We start from the raw sequence: 20,796 nt of genomic DNA, 5'->3' as shown, positions 1-20,796 counted from the left end.
ACTTTGACATAAACATTTGAAATTCGGCATGGACATTTGACTTGGCAAACTGAACAAAAAAGCCAATGAGAACATACCTCTGTCTAAAACTATGTTACCGTGGTAACATAATAAATGTGTCATTGAAATGAATGGGGTTCAGAGTACTGGACTTTGTTGTAGACTAAATAGATGCTCTACACTCATCAAACTATGGCCTAAAATCCAAGGTTGGCAAAGAATTTTGTATTTTGATGTTCCAAAAAATTAACGTATCAAAATGACTCAATAGCGCCACCTCAAAATTTGAAATACATTACGGCAATGAGAGACCTTTTTCATTGTAGACAAATGAAATTTGGTACAAACATAGAACATGTCAAGACAAGTAAAAAATTATATTATGACCCCACCCTAAACCCTACAGGAAGTCGGCCATTATGGGCAGAACCCCATTTTTCCAAAATTTTACCTCTCACATTTGAATTTTTTACACCTCGAATTTTCATTCGAGAAACATGAAAATTGGTCAAAATGAACTATACACATGTGGGATTATAAGCAACTCTTTTGGAATTTTCTAAGTTATAAAATGTGGGTGTGGCCAGCCTGCAAAGAAAAAAGCCATTTTGTAAAGTTTTTAATTGCATGTAACTCACACAGTTAGTGTCCTACGTTCCGGCATGAATATACTTTTTTATTCAAACAGTTGATCTGAACACATAGATATACAATTTACACAGGTCAGACAATAAATTGCTCCACAGCGCCCCCTTGAACTTTTGAATTGGACCAAAAAAATTACTTTGACATAAACATTTGAAATTTGGTACACATATTCCTCTCATCTTACGGAACAAAAAAGCCAATGAGAACATACCTCTATTTTCAACTATGTTACCGTGGTAACATAATAAATGTGTCATTGGAATGAATGGAGTTCAGAGTACTGCACTTTGTTGTAGACTAAATAGATGCTCTACACTCATCAAACTATGGCCTAAAATTCAAGATTGGCAAAACAAGTTGTATTTTCATGTGAAAAAAAAATTAACGTGTCAAAATGACTCAATAGCGCCACCTCAAAATTTGAAATACATTACGGCAATGAGAGACCTTTTTCATCGTAGACAAATTAAATTTGGTACAAACATAGAACATGTCAAGACAAGTAAAAAATTATATTATCTAAAAGAACACATTAAATACAAAACTGCATCACGAACAACCAGAGCCACAAGCAGGGGTGACTGTGAGGTTCCTGTGAGAAGAACTACTTTTGGTCAAAATGTTCTGTCATTTAAAGGTTGTGTACAGTGGAACAGTCTTCCCACTTTTGTAAGGGAGGCACCCACTTTTACTACATTTAAAAGGTATTTAAAGGAGTGGCTTAGATCAACACAAACATGTGAACACAATTCATAGTTACTCAGTTTTAGCTTTACATAAAATACTCGACTTATAGGACTTGTACAATACACCTTGCACTTTAGGTTATGTGCAATACACTTTGCACTTTAGAACTTGTGCAATACACCTAGCACTTTAGAACTCGTGCAATACACTTAGCACTTTAGAACTCGTGCAATACACTTAGCACTTTAGAACTCGTGCAATACACTTAGCACTTTAGAACTCGTGCAATACACTTAGCACTTTAGAACTCGTGCAATAAACACAGCACTTTAGGACTTGTGCAATACACATAGCACTTTAGGTTATGTGCAATACACTTTGCACTTTAGAACTTGTGCAATACACCTAGCACTTTAGAACTCGTGCAATACACTTAGCACTTTAGAACTCGTGCAATACACTTAGCACTTTAGAACTCGTGCAATACACTTAGCACTTTAGAACTCGTGCAATACACTTAGCACTTTAGAACTCGTGCAATAAACACAGCACTTTAGGACTTGTGCAATACACATAGCACTTTAAAAGTTGTAGTAACCCTCCTGAGTTTATGTTTTTGACTTGGCTTCTGTCCTTTTTCTGTATTTGACTGTATTTTGTGTATGTGGTATTTTATGTTAAATGTGACCATCAACCTGTCCAGGGACAACAGATGGAAACTAGCCTGTGGCTAAAATCTGGCATATTTACATATGTATCTTATGTTCATTAATATGCACTGTCCCTTTTCTAAATAAATAAATAAATAAATATTATGACCCCACCCTAAACCCTACAGGAAATCGGCCATTGTGGGCGGAACCTCATTTTTCCAACATTTTACCTCTCACATTTGGATTTTTTGCGCCTTGGATTTTCATTCAAGAAACTTGCAAATTGGTGAAAATGAACTAGACACATGTGGGATTACAGGAAACTATCTTGGATTTTTCTACATCATAAAATATGGGTGTGGCCACCAATCAAAGAAAAAAGCTATATTTTGACGTGCTAAAGTGAGCATAACTCACACATGCAGTATCCTATTTCCCGGCATTAATATACATTTTGTTCAAATTTTTGATCTGACTGCATACATATGCAATTTACACATATCAAATATTACATTGCTCCACAGCGCCCCCTTGAAATTTTTAAATGGCATGTAAAAAAATTACTTTGTCACAAACATTTGAAATTTGGCATGAACATCCCTATTTGGATACTGAACAAAAAAGTCAATGACACCATACCTCTATTTTTAAAGGTGTTGCCATGGCAACGTCTGACAGTTCTCATTGAAATACATGGGTTTTGGTTAAATAGGATGAAAAATATTTACTCCGTCATAGACCATTGAAATTTGGTACACATATTCCTCTCATCATAATGAACAAAAAAGCCAATGAAGACATACCTCTATTTCCAACCGTTCAGGCGTGACAATGTGATTAATGTTCCCATTGGAATGAATGGAGTAGTATTATTCAGTCGCTGATTTTGGGGGGAGGAGCGAAGTAAGCGGGAACGAAATGTAGGATCTCCGCGGTGGCATGTACCCCGCGGTCGCAAGGGGTGGCGAGGGCCTTTATCACTGCTTGCAGTTTTAATTGGATTTAAATTCCTACACGACTTTTCCTTAAGTGCAAATGAAACCTATCTAGTCCTAGGTTTTTCATCCAAATTATCTCAAACTGCACATACAGCATGTACACATGATTATTGTCAATAAACATCTACGGTTTGGGAATATTCTTTCTGGTTTATGCACAGCACACTGTCAAAATATGACTGCTTTCCTGCATATTTGATTCCCTCTCACAGACACATGGACCATCCTAAAAAGCTCAAATTCTAATCACTGATGTGGAATAATACTGTGAATAGAGAACCATAATAAACATGTGGCCAGTGACCTCCATAGCGCCCCCACTGTACAGGTAAAAGACACAACTTTGTCCGATTGGCATGAAACTTGGGGAGATAATTGTGGGCATTAAAAGGGGCAAAAAAGTCAATTACACCATACCTGTATTATGTACGTGGTTGCCAGTGCTAAGCCACAGACCCCTCTCATATGGAGTCAGGGCCACACAGCCCAGGGCCACACTGCATATTAACATTGTTCTTCGTTTTTCTGCCAAAACAATTGCATTTTTCACCCCCTGAACATTCACGAAAAGTCTCACATGGGGGTATAGAATCGACCGGCTTGGTGAAAATTTTCATGGTCTCAGAAGAAACAAAAAATTACATTATGGCCATGGGTTATTTTCCACTGTTGGCCACCAGGGGCGCAATGAATTGAAAAGAAATTGGCACTTGGCACTTTGACTTGCATGTCTATGAATCATATCTACTCCTAGGTTTTTCATCCGAATTACATCAAACTCCACATACAGCATGTTTGTATTAATCATCCAATAATCAACGTGGATGATTATTGACAATAATTGTCAATAATCATCCACGTTTTGGGGATATTCTTTATGGTTCATGAGTAGGACGCCCTCAAAATATGACTTCATCATTGGATTTAAATTCCTACACGACTTTTCCTTAAGTGCAAATGAAACCTATCTAGTCCTAGGTTTTTCATCCAAATTACCTCAAACTCCACATACAGCATGTACACATGATTATTGTCAATAAACATCCACTTTTTGGGAATATTCTTTTTGGTTTATGCACAGCACACTGTCAAAATATGACTGCTTTCCTGCATAATTGATTCCCTCTCACAGACACATTGATCAGCCTAAAAAGCTCAAATTCTAATCACTGATACAGAATAAAACTGTGAAAAGAGAAACATAATGAGCACGTGGCCAGTGACCTCTATAGCGCTCCCTTCAGGCCAGGTAAAAGACACAACTTTGTCCGATTGGCATGAAACTTGGGGAGATAATTGTGAACCTCACAAGGGGCAAAAAAAGTCCATTACATCATACCTGTATTGTGCACGAGGTTGCCAGTTCAAAGCCATGGACCGTCATTATAATGCGATGTCCACACATATGTAGAAACTGTGTGAAGGGGGGTGGATAGCGGCAGGGGGGTGGCCGGGTGGGGAGAGTGGTGCGTGGGGGGCGGTGGCTGACCCCAGGCGGTTGCATGGGGGGGCGGTTGCGCGGGGGGCGAGGGCCATCATCGCCGCTTGTGGCTTTAATTTAAGTTTGAGACCCCTGGACTAAAGGGATCTACATGAACAGAATTTTGTGTATTCTCAGCAGGACAGATGCCACCATGAATCTGCTCGTACATTACCTCTCTGGTCAGGTAAAACAGCCATAATTCACACACATGTCCTAATTCTTCTTATCAGCCAGAGAAATGGCGCCAAGGATCTTCTTAGAACATCTTAGAAAACTATGAACTGGTTTAAAATCCTACTTACTTGTTGGACTGATAAATAGAGGATCATTCAAACATGATATGTCTAAATGGGACAATTTTTCAATAATACACTTGTCACACTTTATGATATCTATTTTGTCGAATACGTCACCCACTCAGTTGTATCTTCCATGTTAATGCTGTGATTTCATTACAGGAGAGTTATTGGTAAACCAAGGTTTACCAATGACCACAGGTGATTCCTGTGTAACCCCTAATTGTTGTATAAATGTGATGGGATTCACCTTTAAGCCATAGAATAAAATATTAGCGCAAACGCAACCAAATTTGCGTACGTTACATCCACAGAGGCAGCAGCAAAACCACTGCGCAAACAGCCCATGGGTCTCTATTGTTTTTTGTCTTCTTCCCATTCTTGTCTTTTTCATACGCCACAGATTTTTACCATCTAGTCAAAAGTGTAATATTTATTTTTTATATTTATTTTTTCTTTGGATCCAAAATATTTAATCACTGAACTTCCCTAAACCTCTAGTTACTTTTCTTTTTGCTGAAGACCGTGCGAGTTAACCATTCTGAGAGTTGCCCTCAGCATGGAATAAAATCCTTCTTAAGCGCAAGCAAACAGTCTTCCAACTCCTCAAAGACTGCAGGAGAGACTGCAGAGTCCTGATGCGAACCCGGTGGCAGCCGGATGCCTGGGCACCTCCAACGTCATCTGCGAAGACCACTGCATCGGAATCGAGATACCAGTACCATCCCTCTGTGGAGACTGCAGTGCCTGAGACCTCGTCCGGTATAGCGGCCCCTCGGAAACTTGCCAGGGACGGTACGAGATACTCCACTTACACATTGTTTGGATCAACCGGGCCCTGCGTTATAGCCATTCCCAAAGGTGCTGATCACCCCACTGACTAGACAATCTACACATCTTCATAGTAAGATCTGAACCAACAGTAACTTTATTTGAAGCTGGCACACTGACAATTGCATCCCACGTGCCAGTTGAAAGTAGATATCTTGAACCACTATAGCAAGTTATAGTTTTGGCTGAGTAAAGTTGAATGCCATTTTAACTACCTCACTGGTTAAGTTTTGTACATCGCTGTTTGGGTGAATGTTGAAATTTGAGCTTCTACTATATTTCAATGCTTTAACCTGCCTGTTTTAATAAACCACCACAAAGACTTTTGACTATAGTCAAGTTATTACCGAGTCCCTAACTGGTTGTAATTTCCCCTCAGATTGAGAGAATGAATAGGTCTTAATTCTAATTGTTTTGTTTTGAATTCGTAGGAATTCTGGTACCCCACGTGCATTAAGATAATTGTTTTAACAAACCATTACATACTCGTCACAACCTACTGTACAAGGGCATTTGGTATTGATTTTAAATGCTTCTGTAATAAAAGACTAGCAAGGATTTTTTTTCAGAGCAGCAGCAGCCTAATGAAAAAAAAAAAAAAAACTTTACATGTGATACTGGTCCTGACTCAAAGTCTGCACATGCAATTTTTCAGTTTATAGGAGATGATTTATACTCAGTTTATCCAGATTGATAATTGAGGCCCTGTGTGATCTTTAAGATAAATTGTTGTCCATGGTTTTATTTAATGACAAAAACTCTCCACCAGCCAACTTGCCGTTTATTGCCACTAATGATTGTTGCCAATTAATTCCGGTAGGCTCCAGGCTCTATTACAGCTGCTGTTACAGCTAACATAACTTGAAAACATGCATTGTTATTGTGAGTGGGCTTGCCTCTTCCCAGATTTAATCTACAACATGGTGGTGCAACCTGCTTGTCCCTATGGAGATAGATGAGATGTCATATACTGTAGACTCTTCCAGATGTGCCATTATGCACCGTAGGCGGGCTCTGCCACTTGAGGGCCCGGGTTTTTATTGGCTGTTCACGCCAGCTGTCAAGTGATAAAAGTGCGTGCCTCTTTGCTGCTCTCTCTTTGTCTTCTAGTGGCAAAGAAGCCAAAGGGAGAGCAAGTGGCAGAGCCCGCCTACGGTGCGTAATGCCACACAGGCAAAGCAATAACATCCATGGAGACAAGTAGATTGCATTTCCTTAGCCAGAGAAGTTACTGCAAACATCCTTTGAGTTAACTTTGGGCATTGTGTCATTTGTTCAGCCAAAAATAATTACATGAATAACCGTGTACAGAATTATAGCAAAATACAAAGTTTAAATCTGTCAACTGGTCAAGAATTGTATCTTTTAATAGATGTTTTATTTGACATATAATTTCTATGAACAACAAATACTTAATATTTCTATATATACTGAATTGATAATAGTTTAACACCCAAAAACTAGAGCTGTAAGATTTTGCTGGAGTCAGTGGATTCGAGGAGCAGACCTGTCGTTAGTGGTTGTTGGTTTCAGCTTCACAGTTGCAAATGGATTGGTACCTCTGAAAAAAATAAAAAAATAAAACAACACGTCAAGGTGGCTTATGTTTTGTTAACCTAGAAATCGGTAGGCCTAATCAAGTCAGAGAATGTAAGTGTGGTCAAAGTACCTGGGAAACAGCGGGTTTTCAGGTCCGTGAGGTGACAATGTCTGGGAAAAAAATATATATAGAGAAAAGAAAATAAACTCACATTTGTATTAAAAAATGCTCTGTCAGTCTGTCAGTTATGTTGACCACTCTGTTATGTGTGTGTTCATCCAGGTTATCAAAAAAATCTGACTAAGATTGGTCAATTCTAAAAAGAGAGAGAGTCAACAGTAACAGTCTTGGATGTCCTTGGACCTTAGTGCTTAATGTCCAAAAGTAATCTTTTTAAAACCCACTTTACTTAAAGCCTGCCACACACTACAAGATTAAATAATTTTTAATTATGAGGCAAAAAGTGCAGACTACAGACACAAGGAGAATCACACAAGATTTTAAATTTTATGATTTAAAGATTCCAGCTCCAGACACAAGCTAAAAGTTGTGTCAGCTGTTTTCTGTGTAGAGTAAAGCCTCTCGCTTTGAGACTCTCAAAACCATCAGAATTTATATTTACAGATCAGATGCAAATCAAAATGGTGTTATTATTTATAATATTATTTATTATTTAAATGTAGCTCAGAAATGTTTTTGCACAGACAGAAGGCTGTCAAGAGACACACAGGAAGTACTTTTGTTTACCATCGGTAATCATCAGCAGCTTTGCCCATCGATCCTCATGTACCTAGCTGGAGGCTTTGACCTACCGTGCATGCATTGGGTTGACAGGGGAAAACCTTCATGTCTATGTATGAATATGGTGTGTGAGGGATTGGTGGTCTCAGTTAAACCCCAGGCCAGCTGTGGTGGGTTACCTCTGGGCACTCCTCTTTCCCTCATCAACCCAAGACATGCACAATAGCTACAATCCCCCAGTAAATGTAATCTTGCCCAACCCGAGGACAAGATCTGGAGATGGGTCCCCAAGGCTGCCCCAGCAGCATTGAACGATGGATCAAATTTAGAGGACAAATTTTGCTACTGGGACAACAAAGTGTACCTCACCACCACTGACTATGGATAATGCAATGTAAAGTGGTTTGCATAACATGAATAGTGTTGTCACGATACAAAAATGTGTGGATTTTGATACCAAGGAATAGGCTCAATACTCAATGCTGCTTGCAATACCACAATGATAGTAAAAACAGTCTTTTAGACAAAAGAATTAGTTTTTCTACATTAAATGGTGGTACTTTCTTTTATATTACCATGTGGCCTTATATCTGTGTAATGCCTTGCTCATCCACGTAGGTTCCACAGTGGTTCATGGGCATATACAAGTCTATGTTTTACTGATACAGCTTGAGAGCATTCTAAAGCTATTCAAGAACTTCTGTGAATGTGACTTTTTTAGTATCAATACCTGCTCAATTCTAGTTTTGATGCTAATTTTGATTAGTATCTGATTTTCGATACTTTGACAAGCCTAATAATGAAAGGCACTATATAAATGTATGATGATAAAGCTGCTGTTGTGCACCTGAGGCTCCGCGCTGGCCTCGCTCTTCTTGATGGGCTGAGGGGATGTGGGCCTGAGGCTGTGGACAGGAGATGGAGCAGGTACCACAGTTTCACAGGAGATCTTGTTGGGAGAGGACTTCGGCTCTGCTGATGTTTCACTCTTCCGTTCCAGTGCAGGCAGCAGTTGGATCTCGGGAGAGGGTGCCTGGAGGAACTCATCGGGGCCTCTGCTCCTGATGTCCTCCGTCAAAGCATCAGAAGGATCCAGCAGATTATTCATACTGTGGCTTCTGACAGAGGTGCCGCTAGAAGAAGTGGAAATTAGACAATGGTGCTCAACAGTGATCCCCCGCTCTTGTTCTGTAAGTACATTTTCCATTCATTTTTCCATAGACTTTTCTAAAAATTCAAATATTAAAATTTCAAAGACATCACAGATGCTAACCTAAATGCTTTAATAACTTGGCGGTTTATAAAGTCACTGTATTCCTGTCGTCCCTGCATTCCTGTCGTCCCTGCATTCCTGTCGTCCCTGCATTTCTGTCGTCCCCGCATTCCTGTCTGTTCCTGTGTTCCCGTGTTCCGGTTGTGTTCCGGCCCTGGATGTCTCCTGCCCGCTCTGCCCTATGCCCGTTTGGTCTACCGGTTCCTGTGTTCCTGCTCACCTGCTCACCTCCGGTTCACCTTCTGTTCACCTTCTGTTGGTACTTTGTCCTATTTTCACAATAAATACTGTAAATCTGCCCCGAGTCTGCATCCCTTGGTCCGCTACACTCACCCGTTACGACAGCCATGTTGTTCTGTCTAACGCTGCCTCAAAATGTGGTTAATCTGTGCGTCCCAACATGCCGAGTGCGCACAATGAACTGTATGAATGCCTCTTTGTTTTCAGTACTTCTGAAACTATGAATTGAGATGATTGGCAGATGATCTGTTCAAGAACGTTTATGATTCTATTGGATCTTACATTGCTAATGTTGTGATCTTGTCTCTGATGTCTGGTGGTTTTAATGCATGAAAAAGCGTAATCTTGACCCAAATATTCTAACTTTAGGCCCATCTTAAAGTTCCCTTTTGTGTTTAAAGTTTTAGAGAAGGTTGTATATGAGCAACTACAGGTTCTACATTAGTGCTGGCTCTTTTTTTCTCTGTACATACTTCCCCGGAGTGATGTTTTTCAAAGCACAATATGGCATTTCATTGTTTTGCCGATGACATTCAAATATATCTGCCAGTGACAGTGAGACCAGCCAGTGACAGTGAGACCACAGTCAGAGCTTTGCAGCATTGTCTCAGAGATGTGCAAACTTGGCCACAAATATACTTCCTGAACTTAATTTTTTTTTTTTTGGCCAAACTAACTCACTGCTTGGGCATGATAATATGATTGGTCTTCTGTTCTCTTATTGTCGCCCTGCAGTGAGAGATCTTGTAGACTCCATATTCAAAAGTACATGAGCTCTATCATATAGTCCAATTTCTTTCAGTTGAGGCTCCTTGCCAAAGTAAAGCCCTACCTTCCACAGGCAGATTTGAAAAAGCAATCCATGGTTTTATAATGCTGTGCCAGGATATTGTAATTGTTCGTATGTGGGGCTGGACCAGGCCTCCCTGAAGCACTTGCAAAATGTCCAGAATGCTGTAGCTCGTCTGCTCAACAAAACTAAGAGACAAGAGCACATCATGCCTGTATTGTGCAACCTGCACTGGCTCCCTATTATATATAGGGTGAAATTTAAATGTTACTGATCGTGTTTAAATGTCTGCATTCTATGGGCCCAGGCTTAAAATCAGAGGAGACAGAGCCTTTTCTGTAAAAGTGCCCACACTATGGAACAGCCTCTCTCTGCCTGTTAGGCCTTCTCAGTATGTAGAGCAGTTTAAGACCAGACTAAAAAAAACCCTCTTTTCCCTGGGATTTGGTTCTAGCTATTATTTTATCACCTATGTGTGGTGTTTTATCTATTTTTGTTTGTTGTTGTTGTTTTTGTAAAGCACTTTGGGCATAAAATTGAATTGAACTGAAGATGTTTCATATAAATTGTTTTTGGAAATCCTTTGGGAAAAATGAATCAGAAATTTATTCCTGGAACCAGGGGGTGGGTGCTCACTGATGAGCTCTATAATAATATACATTTTATAAATATTAGTAGTTTCTTCACTTCGTAAAGGTTCCATATTTGAGCAAAGTCTAGCTTAGTACAGATATATTGTACAAGCAGCTCTTGAGTTCAAAATAAGTCCACTGCATGCTGCGTGCTGTGTGTGCATCTAATTATAAACCGTTAGTATGCCATTTTTATTTGTATTTATTTATTTATTTTAAGATTAAAGTTACACTGCTTCACTCCACTCTGTTGTGAAAAGTGTTTATTGTGTGTTCATTGTGGTGAATAATTAAGATGCTCTGAATGCATAAGGTAAGTGAAGAATAACTTTGGACCAGTTCAAGTTGTTTAAACTTAACTAGTGCTGTTTTTCCACACTTCTAAAAGTTAGGTACAACACCTTTAATAGGGTATTTTTTATACAGCATATGTGTCTTCAATTTCCTCCTCCTGACATACAAAACCCTAAACGGTATGGCCCCATCCTATCTGCAAGATGCTATTGTCCCGTACCAGCCAAACAGAGCACTCCGCTCTCAGAATGCAGGACTATTAGTGGTTCCTAGTGTATCCAAAAGTACAATGGGAGGGAGAGCATTCAGTTACCAAGCTCCTGTGCTATGGAATCAACTCCCTGCTGATGTTAAACAGCCCCCACAGTCTCTGTATTTAAGACCAGGCTTAAAACCTTCCCTTCGGTATAGCTTATGACCAGGTTACTTAGTGAGGGCGTTAGGGAGTGACGTTAAAACCCGGGATAAGATAGGCTGCAGTAGGAGATAACTAGCTGGGGGAAGTATGGCAACCTGAGCACTATCCTCTGCTTTGTCCTATTTTCTCATCAGCAATGCTATTCACATGTTGTCCCCTGTCCCACTCCCCCTGTGGAGTGTAACTCTTTCAGATGCCCCGATGACAGCTGGACCCTCTCCTTCTCCCCGCCTGGCCCTCCTCCACCCACCTCCCTCTCCTCCTCGCCTGGCTCTCATCCTCCTTGCCCGGCTCTCCTTCTCCTCGCCTGGTCTTCCTCCTCCTCGCCTGGTCTTCCTCCTCCTCGCCTGGCCCTCCTCCGCCCCCCTCCCTCCTCGTCGCCTGGCCGATTTTTCTTGTTTTGTCTGATTTTTCCTGTTATTTGATTTTCCTGTTTGTTTTTGTGTGTAGGCAGCACGGTGGCTGAGTGGCAACACTCATGCCTCACAGCAAGAAGGTTTGGTTCGATCCCTGGGTCGCCCAGGCCTTTCTGTGTGGAGTTTTGCATGTTTCTTCCCATGTCTGGATGGGTTTCCTCCGGGTACTCCGGTTTCCCCCATCAACCAAAACGTGAATGCCCTTCGAGACAACTGTTGTTGTGATTTTGGGCGTTACAAAAATAAAATAAATAAAATGAATTGAATGAATCTGGGCTGTGCAATTGAATTTTTGCTTGGAATGAAATTAATTTATCAGTTAATCAACAAAAGATTATTCGATTCAAGGGAGGTTATTTATATGGCACTATTTAAAACATCTTCATTTAAAACATCTTCAGCTTACTTCACATGAAATTCAATAGCAATACCAAAGACATACAAAGTAGGGGCGCGGATGACTCCGCGTATGACACTGTAGATACTGTAGATAGCGCGTACACAGCGCGCACACAGCAAAGAACAGGAGCGTGCGAACAGATCGTGACACAGTGCAGTGAACAAGAAACACTTTTGCTAAAGAGTCACTATGGAAAACATTTTAACAGGGATAAAAGGAAAGGCGAAGATAGACACACGAAAGTCACCCGAAAAGTAAGACGAGGAAGTCTGATGAAGCGTATTTAGCACTTGGCTTCACCGTGACTCCCGTGGGACACGAGGACAGACCGGTGTCTGCTGTGTCTGAAAAAGTTGGCAGCGAACAGTATGAAGCCAAATAAGTTAAGGCGCCACCTCATTACACCTCAGTCATGCTGATAAGACGCTGGAGTTTTTTCAGCGTAAACGTGCCAAATATTGCCAACAATCATCCCGCTTTGTGAATGTCACTTAAACCAGCGAGCACTGTCAGCATCATATAAGGTGGCGTACCAAATTGCTAAATTGCTTGTTTTAATTTGATATTTATATAATTTTAATGTATTATTTTGATATTTATTTAATTTTAATTTATTCATTTGATGTTTATTTAATTTTAATAATTTTTTTATTTGATATTTAATTACATTTCATTATTTTATTTTATTTTTTCAGTATCAAATGGTTCAATCAGTTGTTCCAACAATATGTATAGTTCAAATAAGGGGAAAATAAAACAATAATAATAATAATATAATAAAATAAATAATTATTTAATAATAATATTCAATAATTCATTGTGTGTGAAATTTTTTCTTCTTTATGGGGGGGGGGGGGGGGGCATGATAGAAAATAAATGAGAAGCACTGCTATAAAGTGACTTCTATTGTGATTTTTTCTGCAAACATAAACTGAATTTAAATTGATAGGGTTAAGGACTAAATGTGTGACAAAAGTACCTGCTGAAAGCGTTGGAAAGGTCCTCGGCGGCCACGTATGCTGCAGGAAACCAGCCCTGACTGGAGAAGGACACATCCCAGTTAGAGTTTAATCATTTATTTTAATTTAAAGCAGACATATTGTGATTGTGTCTGCTATATAGTTATAATCTATGACAACCGTGGATCATTATGTTATATTTTGCACATTTTAAATGACAATATACGTGTAAAACGATGTCAGCTTACACGGAAGTCAGCAGATTTGTTTCTTTTATTAAGTCATTTTAAAAGAATATTGTGATTTAAAATGCACAAATTATAACATAATGATCCATGATTATCATAGATTAAACTATATAGCAAACACAAACACAATATGTTTAGTGGTAGCACTCCCCCTACAGGTCACTTGTGAGGATGCAAGATGATGAAACGCCAGTCTGTTACAGAAATAACCCCAACATGATGAGCGGTTGTATCATGTGCAAATGCGTTACCTTGTTTGACAGATTGCACATCAGGGCTAAATTTGCACATCGCTCTAGTTTACGCACTGACAACAAGTGACACAAGCTGCACATATCCTGCCTGCAGATGTAACAGTGTACTAAAGCAAACATTATACCAATTACATAAGTAGATCAATGATACTGCAAGTAATGCATATAAGCCTTAATAACTCTATAACAACATGGCCAGATCTGCCTCACTCTTGCACCCTTCTCTTTCCTTGAACTCTCACCATTCCTCAAATGCCTTCCCCAGACTGACTCATGTGTGACTGCTGGTCCTGACCCATTCAGGTTTTCTTTTTCTTGCTTCCTCGGACAAAGGCTTTCTTTGTCTTTTAGCTGGTTGTGCCATAGCTGACACCTCACGAATGAACACTAGACATTAGCTCTGTTACCTGTGTGTATACTGAAGTGCCGTAAAGCAATTTGTCTATCGCAAGAATGAGAACAGACTGCATTTCTGGCTTTTCCGCTCAGAGACAGCTGGGGAATCAAACCCTTCAAACACCACAAAATCACCTTTGTAACCACCAGAGTGACTTTCAAAGACATTAAATAAGTAAAAAATGTTACTTGGTGCTGCGTTAATATACCCCATTATTAACATGGAGATACAATTAGCCTAAACATCCTGGCACCTTTTTGATAGTCAGTTGTGTGTTTTAGACTCCTGATTAGCCAGGCTCCTACCACAGGCTGCTGTCGATGCGCCCATAGAGCCACCCATTGCGAGGCTCCTCCACCAGCACAGTGATGAGTTCTCCCTTACAGAAGGGCAGCAGTTTGGGGTTAGAGGAGGAGGGATGTGACACCACAGCTCTCATGACTTTGCCAGTGCCCAGACCCAGAGACTCGCCTACTGAGCTGGAGCGCACACGGCTCGGGACAGGAGAGGGTGCTGGAGGGGCAGAGCACAATAAGCATGTGAGTAAGTGAGGTCATGGGAATCCTTTTCAACAACAAAGAACAATATGATACTCAATTTTGGCTTGAAGTTACAGAATTTATATATATATTGAGGCAAATAAGTATTTGAACACCCTGTGATTTTGCAAGTTCTCCCACTTAGAAATCATGGAGGGGTCTGATATTTTCATCTTAGGTGCATGTCCACTGTGAGAGACATAATCTAAAAAAATAAATAAATCTGGAATTCACATTGTATGATTTTTTAAATAATTTATTAGTATGTTACTGCTGCAAGTACGTATTTGAGCACCTGAGAAAATCAATGTTAATATTTGGTACAGTAGCCTTTGTTTGCAATTACAGAGATCAAACATTTCCTGTAGTTTTCCACCATGTTTGCACACACTGCAGGAGGGATTTTGGCCCACTCCTCCACACAGATCTTCTCTAGATCAGTCAGGTTTCTGGGCTGTCACTGAGAAACACGGAGTTTGAGCTCCCTCCAAAGATTTTCTATTGGGTTTAGGTCTGGAGACTGGCTAGGCCACTCCAGAACCTTGATATGCTTCTTCCAGAGCCACTCCTTGGCTATCCTGGCTGTTTGCTTCGGGTCATTGCCATGCTGGAAGACCCAGCCACAACCCATATTCAATGCTCTAACTGGGGAAGGAGGTTGTTCCCCAAAATCTCGCAGTACATGGCCCCAGTCATCCTCTCCTTCATACAGTGCAGTCGTCCTATCCCTTGTGCAGAAAAACACCCCCAAAGCGTGATGCTACCACCCCCATGCTTCACAGTAGGGATGGTGTTCTTTGGATGGTACTCATCATTCTTCTTCCTCCAAACACGACAAGTGGAATTAAGACCAAAAAGTTCTATTTTGGTTTCATCTGACCACATGACTTTCTCCCATGACTCCTCTGGATTATCCAAATTTAAGACGGGCCTGGACATGTGCTGGTTTAAGCAGGGGAACCTTCCGTGCCATGCATGATTTTAAACCATAACGCCTTAGTGTATTACTAACAGTAACCTTGGAAATGGTGGTCCCAGCTCTTTTCAGGTCATTGACCAGCTCCTCCTGTGTAGTTCTGGGTTGATTCCTCACCTTTCTTAGGATCACTGAGACCCCACGAGGTGAGATCTTGCATGGAGCCCCAGTCCGAGGGAGACTGACAGTCATGTTTAGATTCTTCCATTTTCGAATAATTGCTCCAACAGTGGATCTTTTTTCACCAAGCTGCTTGGCAATTGCCCCGTAGCCCTTTCCAGCCTTGTGGAGGTCTACAATTTTGTCTCTTGTCCATTTTGACAGTTCTTTGGTCTTGGCCATGTTAGTAGTTGGAGTCTTACTGATTGTATGGGGTGGATGGGTGTCTTTATGCAGCTAACGACCTCAAACAGGCACTTCTAATTTAGGATAATAAGTGGAGTGGAGGTGGACTTTTTAAAGGTGGACTAACAGGTCTTTGAGGGTCAGAATTCTAGCTGACAGGTGTTCAAATACTTATTTGCAGTAGTAACATATGAATAAATTATTTAAAAAATCATACAATGTGATTTCCAGATTATTTTTTTTAGATTGTCTCTCAGAGTGGACATGCACCTGTGATGAAAATTTCAGACCCCTCCATGACTTCTAAGGGGGAGAACTTTCAAAATCACTGGGTGTTCAAATACTTATTTGGCTTACTGTATGTCTTCATCAGCAAGTGGTCCTACAAAGTATTAACCAAAATGAAGTAGTGACTGAACATGGAACCATTTTTAAAATATGTGTTTTTATGACACTTCTCACTGTTTTTATGTTATGTTATTTAGATTTTTAAAATTATTTTAAATTTAAAATTGTAATTTTTTTTAAAGATTATAACAACAAAACATATATGTGTGATTTGCGACAGCCTAGAGTTATCCAGGTTCACTCCCAATAGATGAACACGTCTGTGTCATACAGCAGGTAATTAACGCGTATCTGTAAGTAGATGTCGTAATTGCATATGTCCTACCTCTAGAGGGCACTCTACCCAGTGCCTGCTGCTCCCGCTTGGCCCACGACATGTCCTCATCTCTGGCTACAGCCTGAAGAAGAGAGCTCACCGACGACTGGAGCTACAAATCAAAAATAACCTTCTCTGAATCGAATCCCTCTTTGTATGAAATTAAAGGAAATGCATCTCTGGGGGCATACACAGAGCAGTGCAACAGTGACCATGGACCAAGATGTTCACCACATGTTCACTCTTTAGTCAGAAACAGGGCTAATTTACTCAGGACTGTAAACCTATTCAAATCTGTCTGTTTTTGACACTGGTTACACAAATGATACCTTACATGGAGTGGGCTAGATGTCTCTTTGTTTGCACTCTCTCCCTGAGTGCACAAGACCAGTGCCACAGCATTGGCAAACTGTCACAGACACAATAACATAATAAAACAAGATTGTGCTCTCAATAAGCTGTAGCAGTGTTCTTTGTCTCTCACTACCCTCTCTCTCATGCTCTCTCTCTATCTTGACTCAGTGCTTACCTGTCAGTCATCTTAGTAGGCTTGTCACGATACCAAATTTATCAGAGATATATTGCGACAAAACGATAACTATTTTATGCCACAGATACAATAACAATAATGTAAGATAATTCCAGTGAACCATTTTTTAATAGGCAATATCATTGAAAGACCTGAGCTGCAACATATAATGTACTATTATTGGTCAATGATTAGCCATAAAAGTTATGTATTCAACCTTTTACAACCCTATCTTATTGTATTACAATAAAAATACCCCACCTCACTAGTTTTAAATATAATGTAAAAAATTTAGACACAATAAGCATTGAGCCCCAAAATGTATTACTATTGCTTTCATATATTGGACGATAAGTCAATATAGTTTTTATTGTAACAGGCCTCTCAGTCACAGTGGCCATTGTGTACATGTGGTGTGATACTGGAAACCTTACCACAAGATTAAAAAGCAACAAAAGCTCTTTGGGAAACTAACTAATAAAGAGGTGTAACTAACAGGTCAGAGGGAACCTCATGCACCGTTGAGAGGACACATGGTTTGACCTTAACTATAGATGATAGACTATATAGTGGCCAAAGTGAGTGTGATAGTGTTTGATAAAGCTCATCAAGGTTTGCAGTTAGAATCAGAAACAGAAGACTTTTATTGCTATCGCCTGAGAACACAGTTCACAAACTAAAAACTGGCTGTGGTGATAAAGTGCAACATAAAAACACAATGAATAAATTCAAATTATAGGGGCCAATTAGAAGCCAAGTTCCAAATTTGGAATTCCAACCATGAGTATCATAGCAACCAAAGAGCCAATCCAGAGCAAGGCTGTTGAAGGTAACGCTCCTTCCTGCCCTCACTGCTGGTTTAGCAGGGAGTGGTTGCTTAGCAATGCTGTCACTCAAACCTGTTGCTAACGCTAGCAGGAGTGATCTTGGGGAAAGAAGGTGCCTGATTTCTATGTTATTAATGTTCATATCTTGATTTACGGACACAATTGCAAAATAAAAACACCAGGATAATATAGAGCGGGTTAATATGAATATTTTCAGACCAGACCAGAATCAGTGAAGCTGGAAATGTGCCCATGCTCATTTCCTGTTTTGAATGCGGCTAGCAGGTTAGCTTTGTCCATTTATACATACTGTCTATGCTACAGATATATTTTCATGTGTCAGGACAAATAACATTGATCTTTTCAATGATAGTTTAAAGGTTACGATGTTGTTAATCAGTGGAAAGGTACACTCAATTAAATTTTAAAACAAGGTACGATTAAAATATTAGTAATGATTAAAAAAAAAAAAAAAGATTCTACAAGATGAATGATGTTTGACTGAGACACTGATTACTGCCATGTCTTACCTGCGCCTCCTGCTCCACAACATTGGGAGTCCTGGGCCGAGAATTCTTGGAGTCGTTCACCTTCTGCTTCCATCCATCTGCTTTCTGATGGAGAGAGGATCCTGTCTGGAAGAAGGTGCAATGAGCAGTGGGTCTAATGAAGTCTTGGGGAAGCACATAGTCACATGGATGGCCATTGGCCTTTACATTTTATTCTATCAAGAAAGTAGACTAGACTATCAAGACAGAATAGACTTTAAAGCAGCTCTGCTTATGTACAAGTCTCTCCATGGTCTAGTACCAAAGTACATCTCTGGCATGTTAGTGCTGTATGAACCATCTCACACTCTTTAGGGGTCCGGCCTCCTGCTGGTGCCCAGAGTCAGGACTAAACATGGGGAATCAGCGTTTCAGTTTTATGCAGCTAAAACCTGGAACAGTCTTCCTGAAAATGTGAGACAGGCCTCTACTTCGACAATGTTAAAATACAGGCTCAAAATGGTTCTGTTTAGCTGTGCATACGACTATGATATGATATGAAGATTTTTTTTCTGTACTCTTCTCTTTTAGGACACATATACTAAATCAACATTTTTAGCTCTTGGATACCTTTTCCTGGGTATACAGGGTCTGTATTAACTCAGAAAAGCTCAATTGAAACTTTCCAGTTGCTGCAAAGATATCTTTATATCTATATAGACACTTTTCAATTCCAGTTTAGATATGCCGTATTCATTTTCAGCAATCTGTTACGTCACTGATTTTCAGTGGAAAAATCCATACAAGGCTATACAAGCTCAATAACTTAAGTCTAACTGCTCTCTGAGTCCACCATCTTGTTTTTTTTGTTTGTAGTCCAAGCTCAACACGGTGAAGAAACTGTACATTGATAAAGCTAGGTGTTTGGTTGTTGATTGCATTAAATACACTGGCCAACTACTTGGATAACTTATTTTAGCAACTAGAAATGTGCTCAAGGTGCTTTTTGTATGTGCACACCACTTCAAGCAGGAATGCTTCATAAACTTGCGCCAGTATACTGAAGGTTTTGCTGAGAAGCTCCTTTTAATAGAGGGATCATTTCTTTCTATCTATCTAATTGATGTGGTAAGTCAAAAATTACACCAAAATAATGATTAATAGTTTTGTATAAGTTGATGTGACTTTGTGGTTTATTACTGTAGCCTTAGCTATGAATAACGCTATTTGTCATTGTGTTGTTTGTATATCTACCTGCATCAAGTCGTTCTTGTGACTTTGTGGATTTATTACAGAATTGACAATTATGCCTTTTGTATTTTAATTTCATTATCTTCCACCTAAAAATGCTAAAAGGTTAGTAAGGTTCTAGCACACTAGGTTAATCGCTTGTTTCCATGACGCGCAGGCTACTTGTTGGTCACACAAGTGGATTTGGGAGTATTTAAAACTAGTTTTAATGTGTAACGCTATGTTTGAACCACTATGAAGAATAAACACTGTGGTCTTCGGGAGTCAGTTCCGTTATCACAGACTAGGTGGAAAACATCATATGTATTTTCAGTGGAGGAGATGGCAACTCTACGAGTAGCTACACAAACATGTAAATATTTGTAAATGGAGACTCTCTTTCCAAATGTCCAACCAAGTGACCACATGCGAGTTGTATGAACACATAAGCTGCTATGTCAAATGTTGCTTAAATACTTTATGCATTGAACAGCTAATAATAATAGCATAGATAGGCAACATTCGTTCTTCCTCTGTTTTGATGTTACAATGTGTCCACCAAAATATAGTGCATAACAAACACTCCTAAAGCAGAATACCTAATGGCTACTGGCTATTTTGTCAGGGGTGCCTGATGAGTTAAAGTTCCAATTACAAATCTCTTAAAAAGGCAAGGCAAGTTTATTTGTATAGCACAATTCGTACACGAAGTAATTCAAAGTACTTTACAGAATAAGAAGGACATTAAAATCACGCAAATCAAACACATAAATAATCACAAATAATCATCATAAAATTAACATTAAAACAGAAGAGTGCAGAATAAAAACCTTTCAGTTGTATGCACAGCTAAACAAAACTGTTTTGAGCCTGGATTTAAACATTGTCAAAGTAGAGGCCTGTCTCACATCTTCAGATAGACTGTTCCAGGTTTTAGCTGCATAAAACTGAAATGCCGATTCCCCAATGTTTAGTCCTGACTCTGAGCACCAGCAGGAGG

General features: G+C 39.7%; 1 protein-coding gene across 1 annotated transcript in view; it reads right to left on the bottom strand.

Annotated features, from left to right (window-relative positions):
* Positions 1-7,081: 7,081 nt before the first annotated feature.
* baiap2l2b (BAR/IMD domain containing adaptor protein 2 like 2b) overlaps positions 7,082-20,796 on the bottom strand; it is a 79,383-nt gene continuing 65,668 nt past the window's right edge. Inside the window, exons 8-14 of the mRNA XM_033965942.1 lie at positions 18,609-18,713; positions 16,732-16,834; positions 14,504-14,711; positions 13,320-13,379; positions 8,725-9,010; positions 7,266-7,306; positions 7,082-7,157 (exon numbers count right to left, since the gene is read on the bottom strand). Coding sequence (XP_033821833.1) covers positions 7,082-7,157; positions 7,266-7,306; positions 8,725-9,010; positions 13,320-13,379; positions 14,504-14,711; positions 16,732-16,834; positions 18,609-18,713 — 879 coding nt within the window. The remainder of the gene's footprint in view (positions 7,158-7,265; positions 7,307-8,724; positions 9,011-13,319; positions 13,380-14,503; positions 14,712-16,731; positions 16,835-18,608; positions 18,714-20,796) is intronic.

Source organism: Periophthalmus magnuspinnatus, chromosome 1 (genome assembly GCF_009829125.3).
Source record: "Periophthalmus magnuspinnatus isolate fPerMag1 chromosome 1, fPerMag1.2.pri, whole genome shotgun sequence".
Taxonomy (NCBI): domain Eukaryota; kingdom Metazoa; phylum Chordata; class Actinopteri; order Gobiiformes; family Gobiidae; genus Periophthalmus; species Periophthalmus magnuspinnatus.
This window is presented reverse-complemented; position numbering and strand designations above follow the sequence as displayed.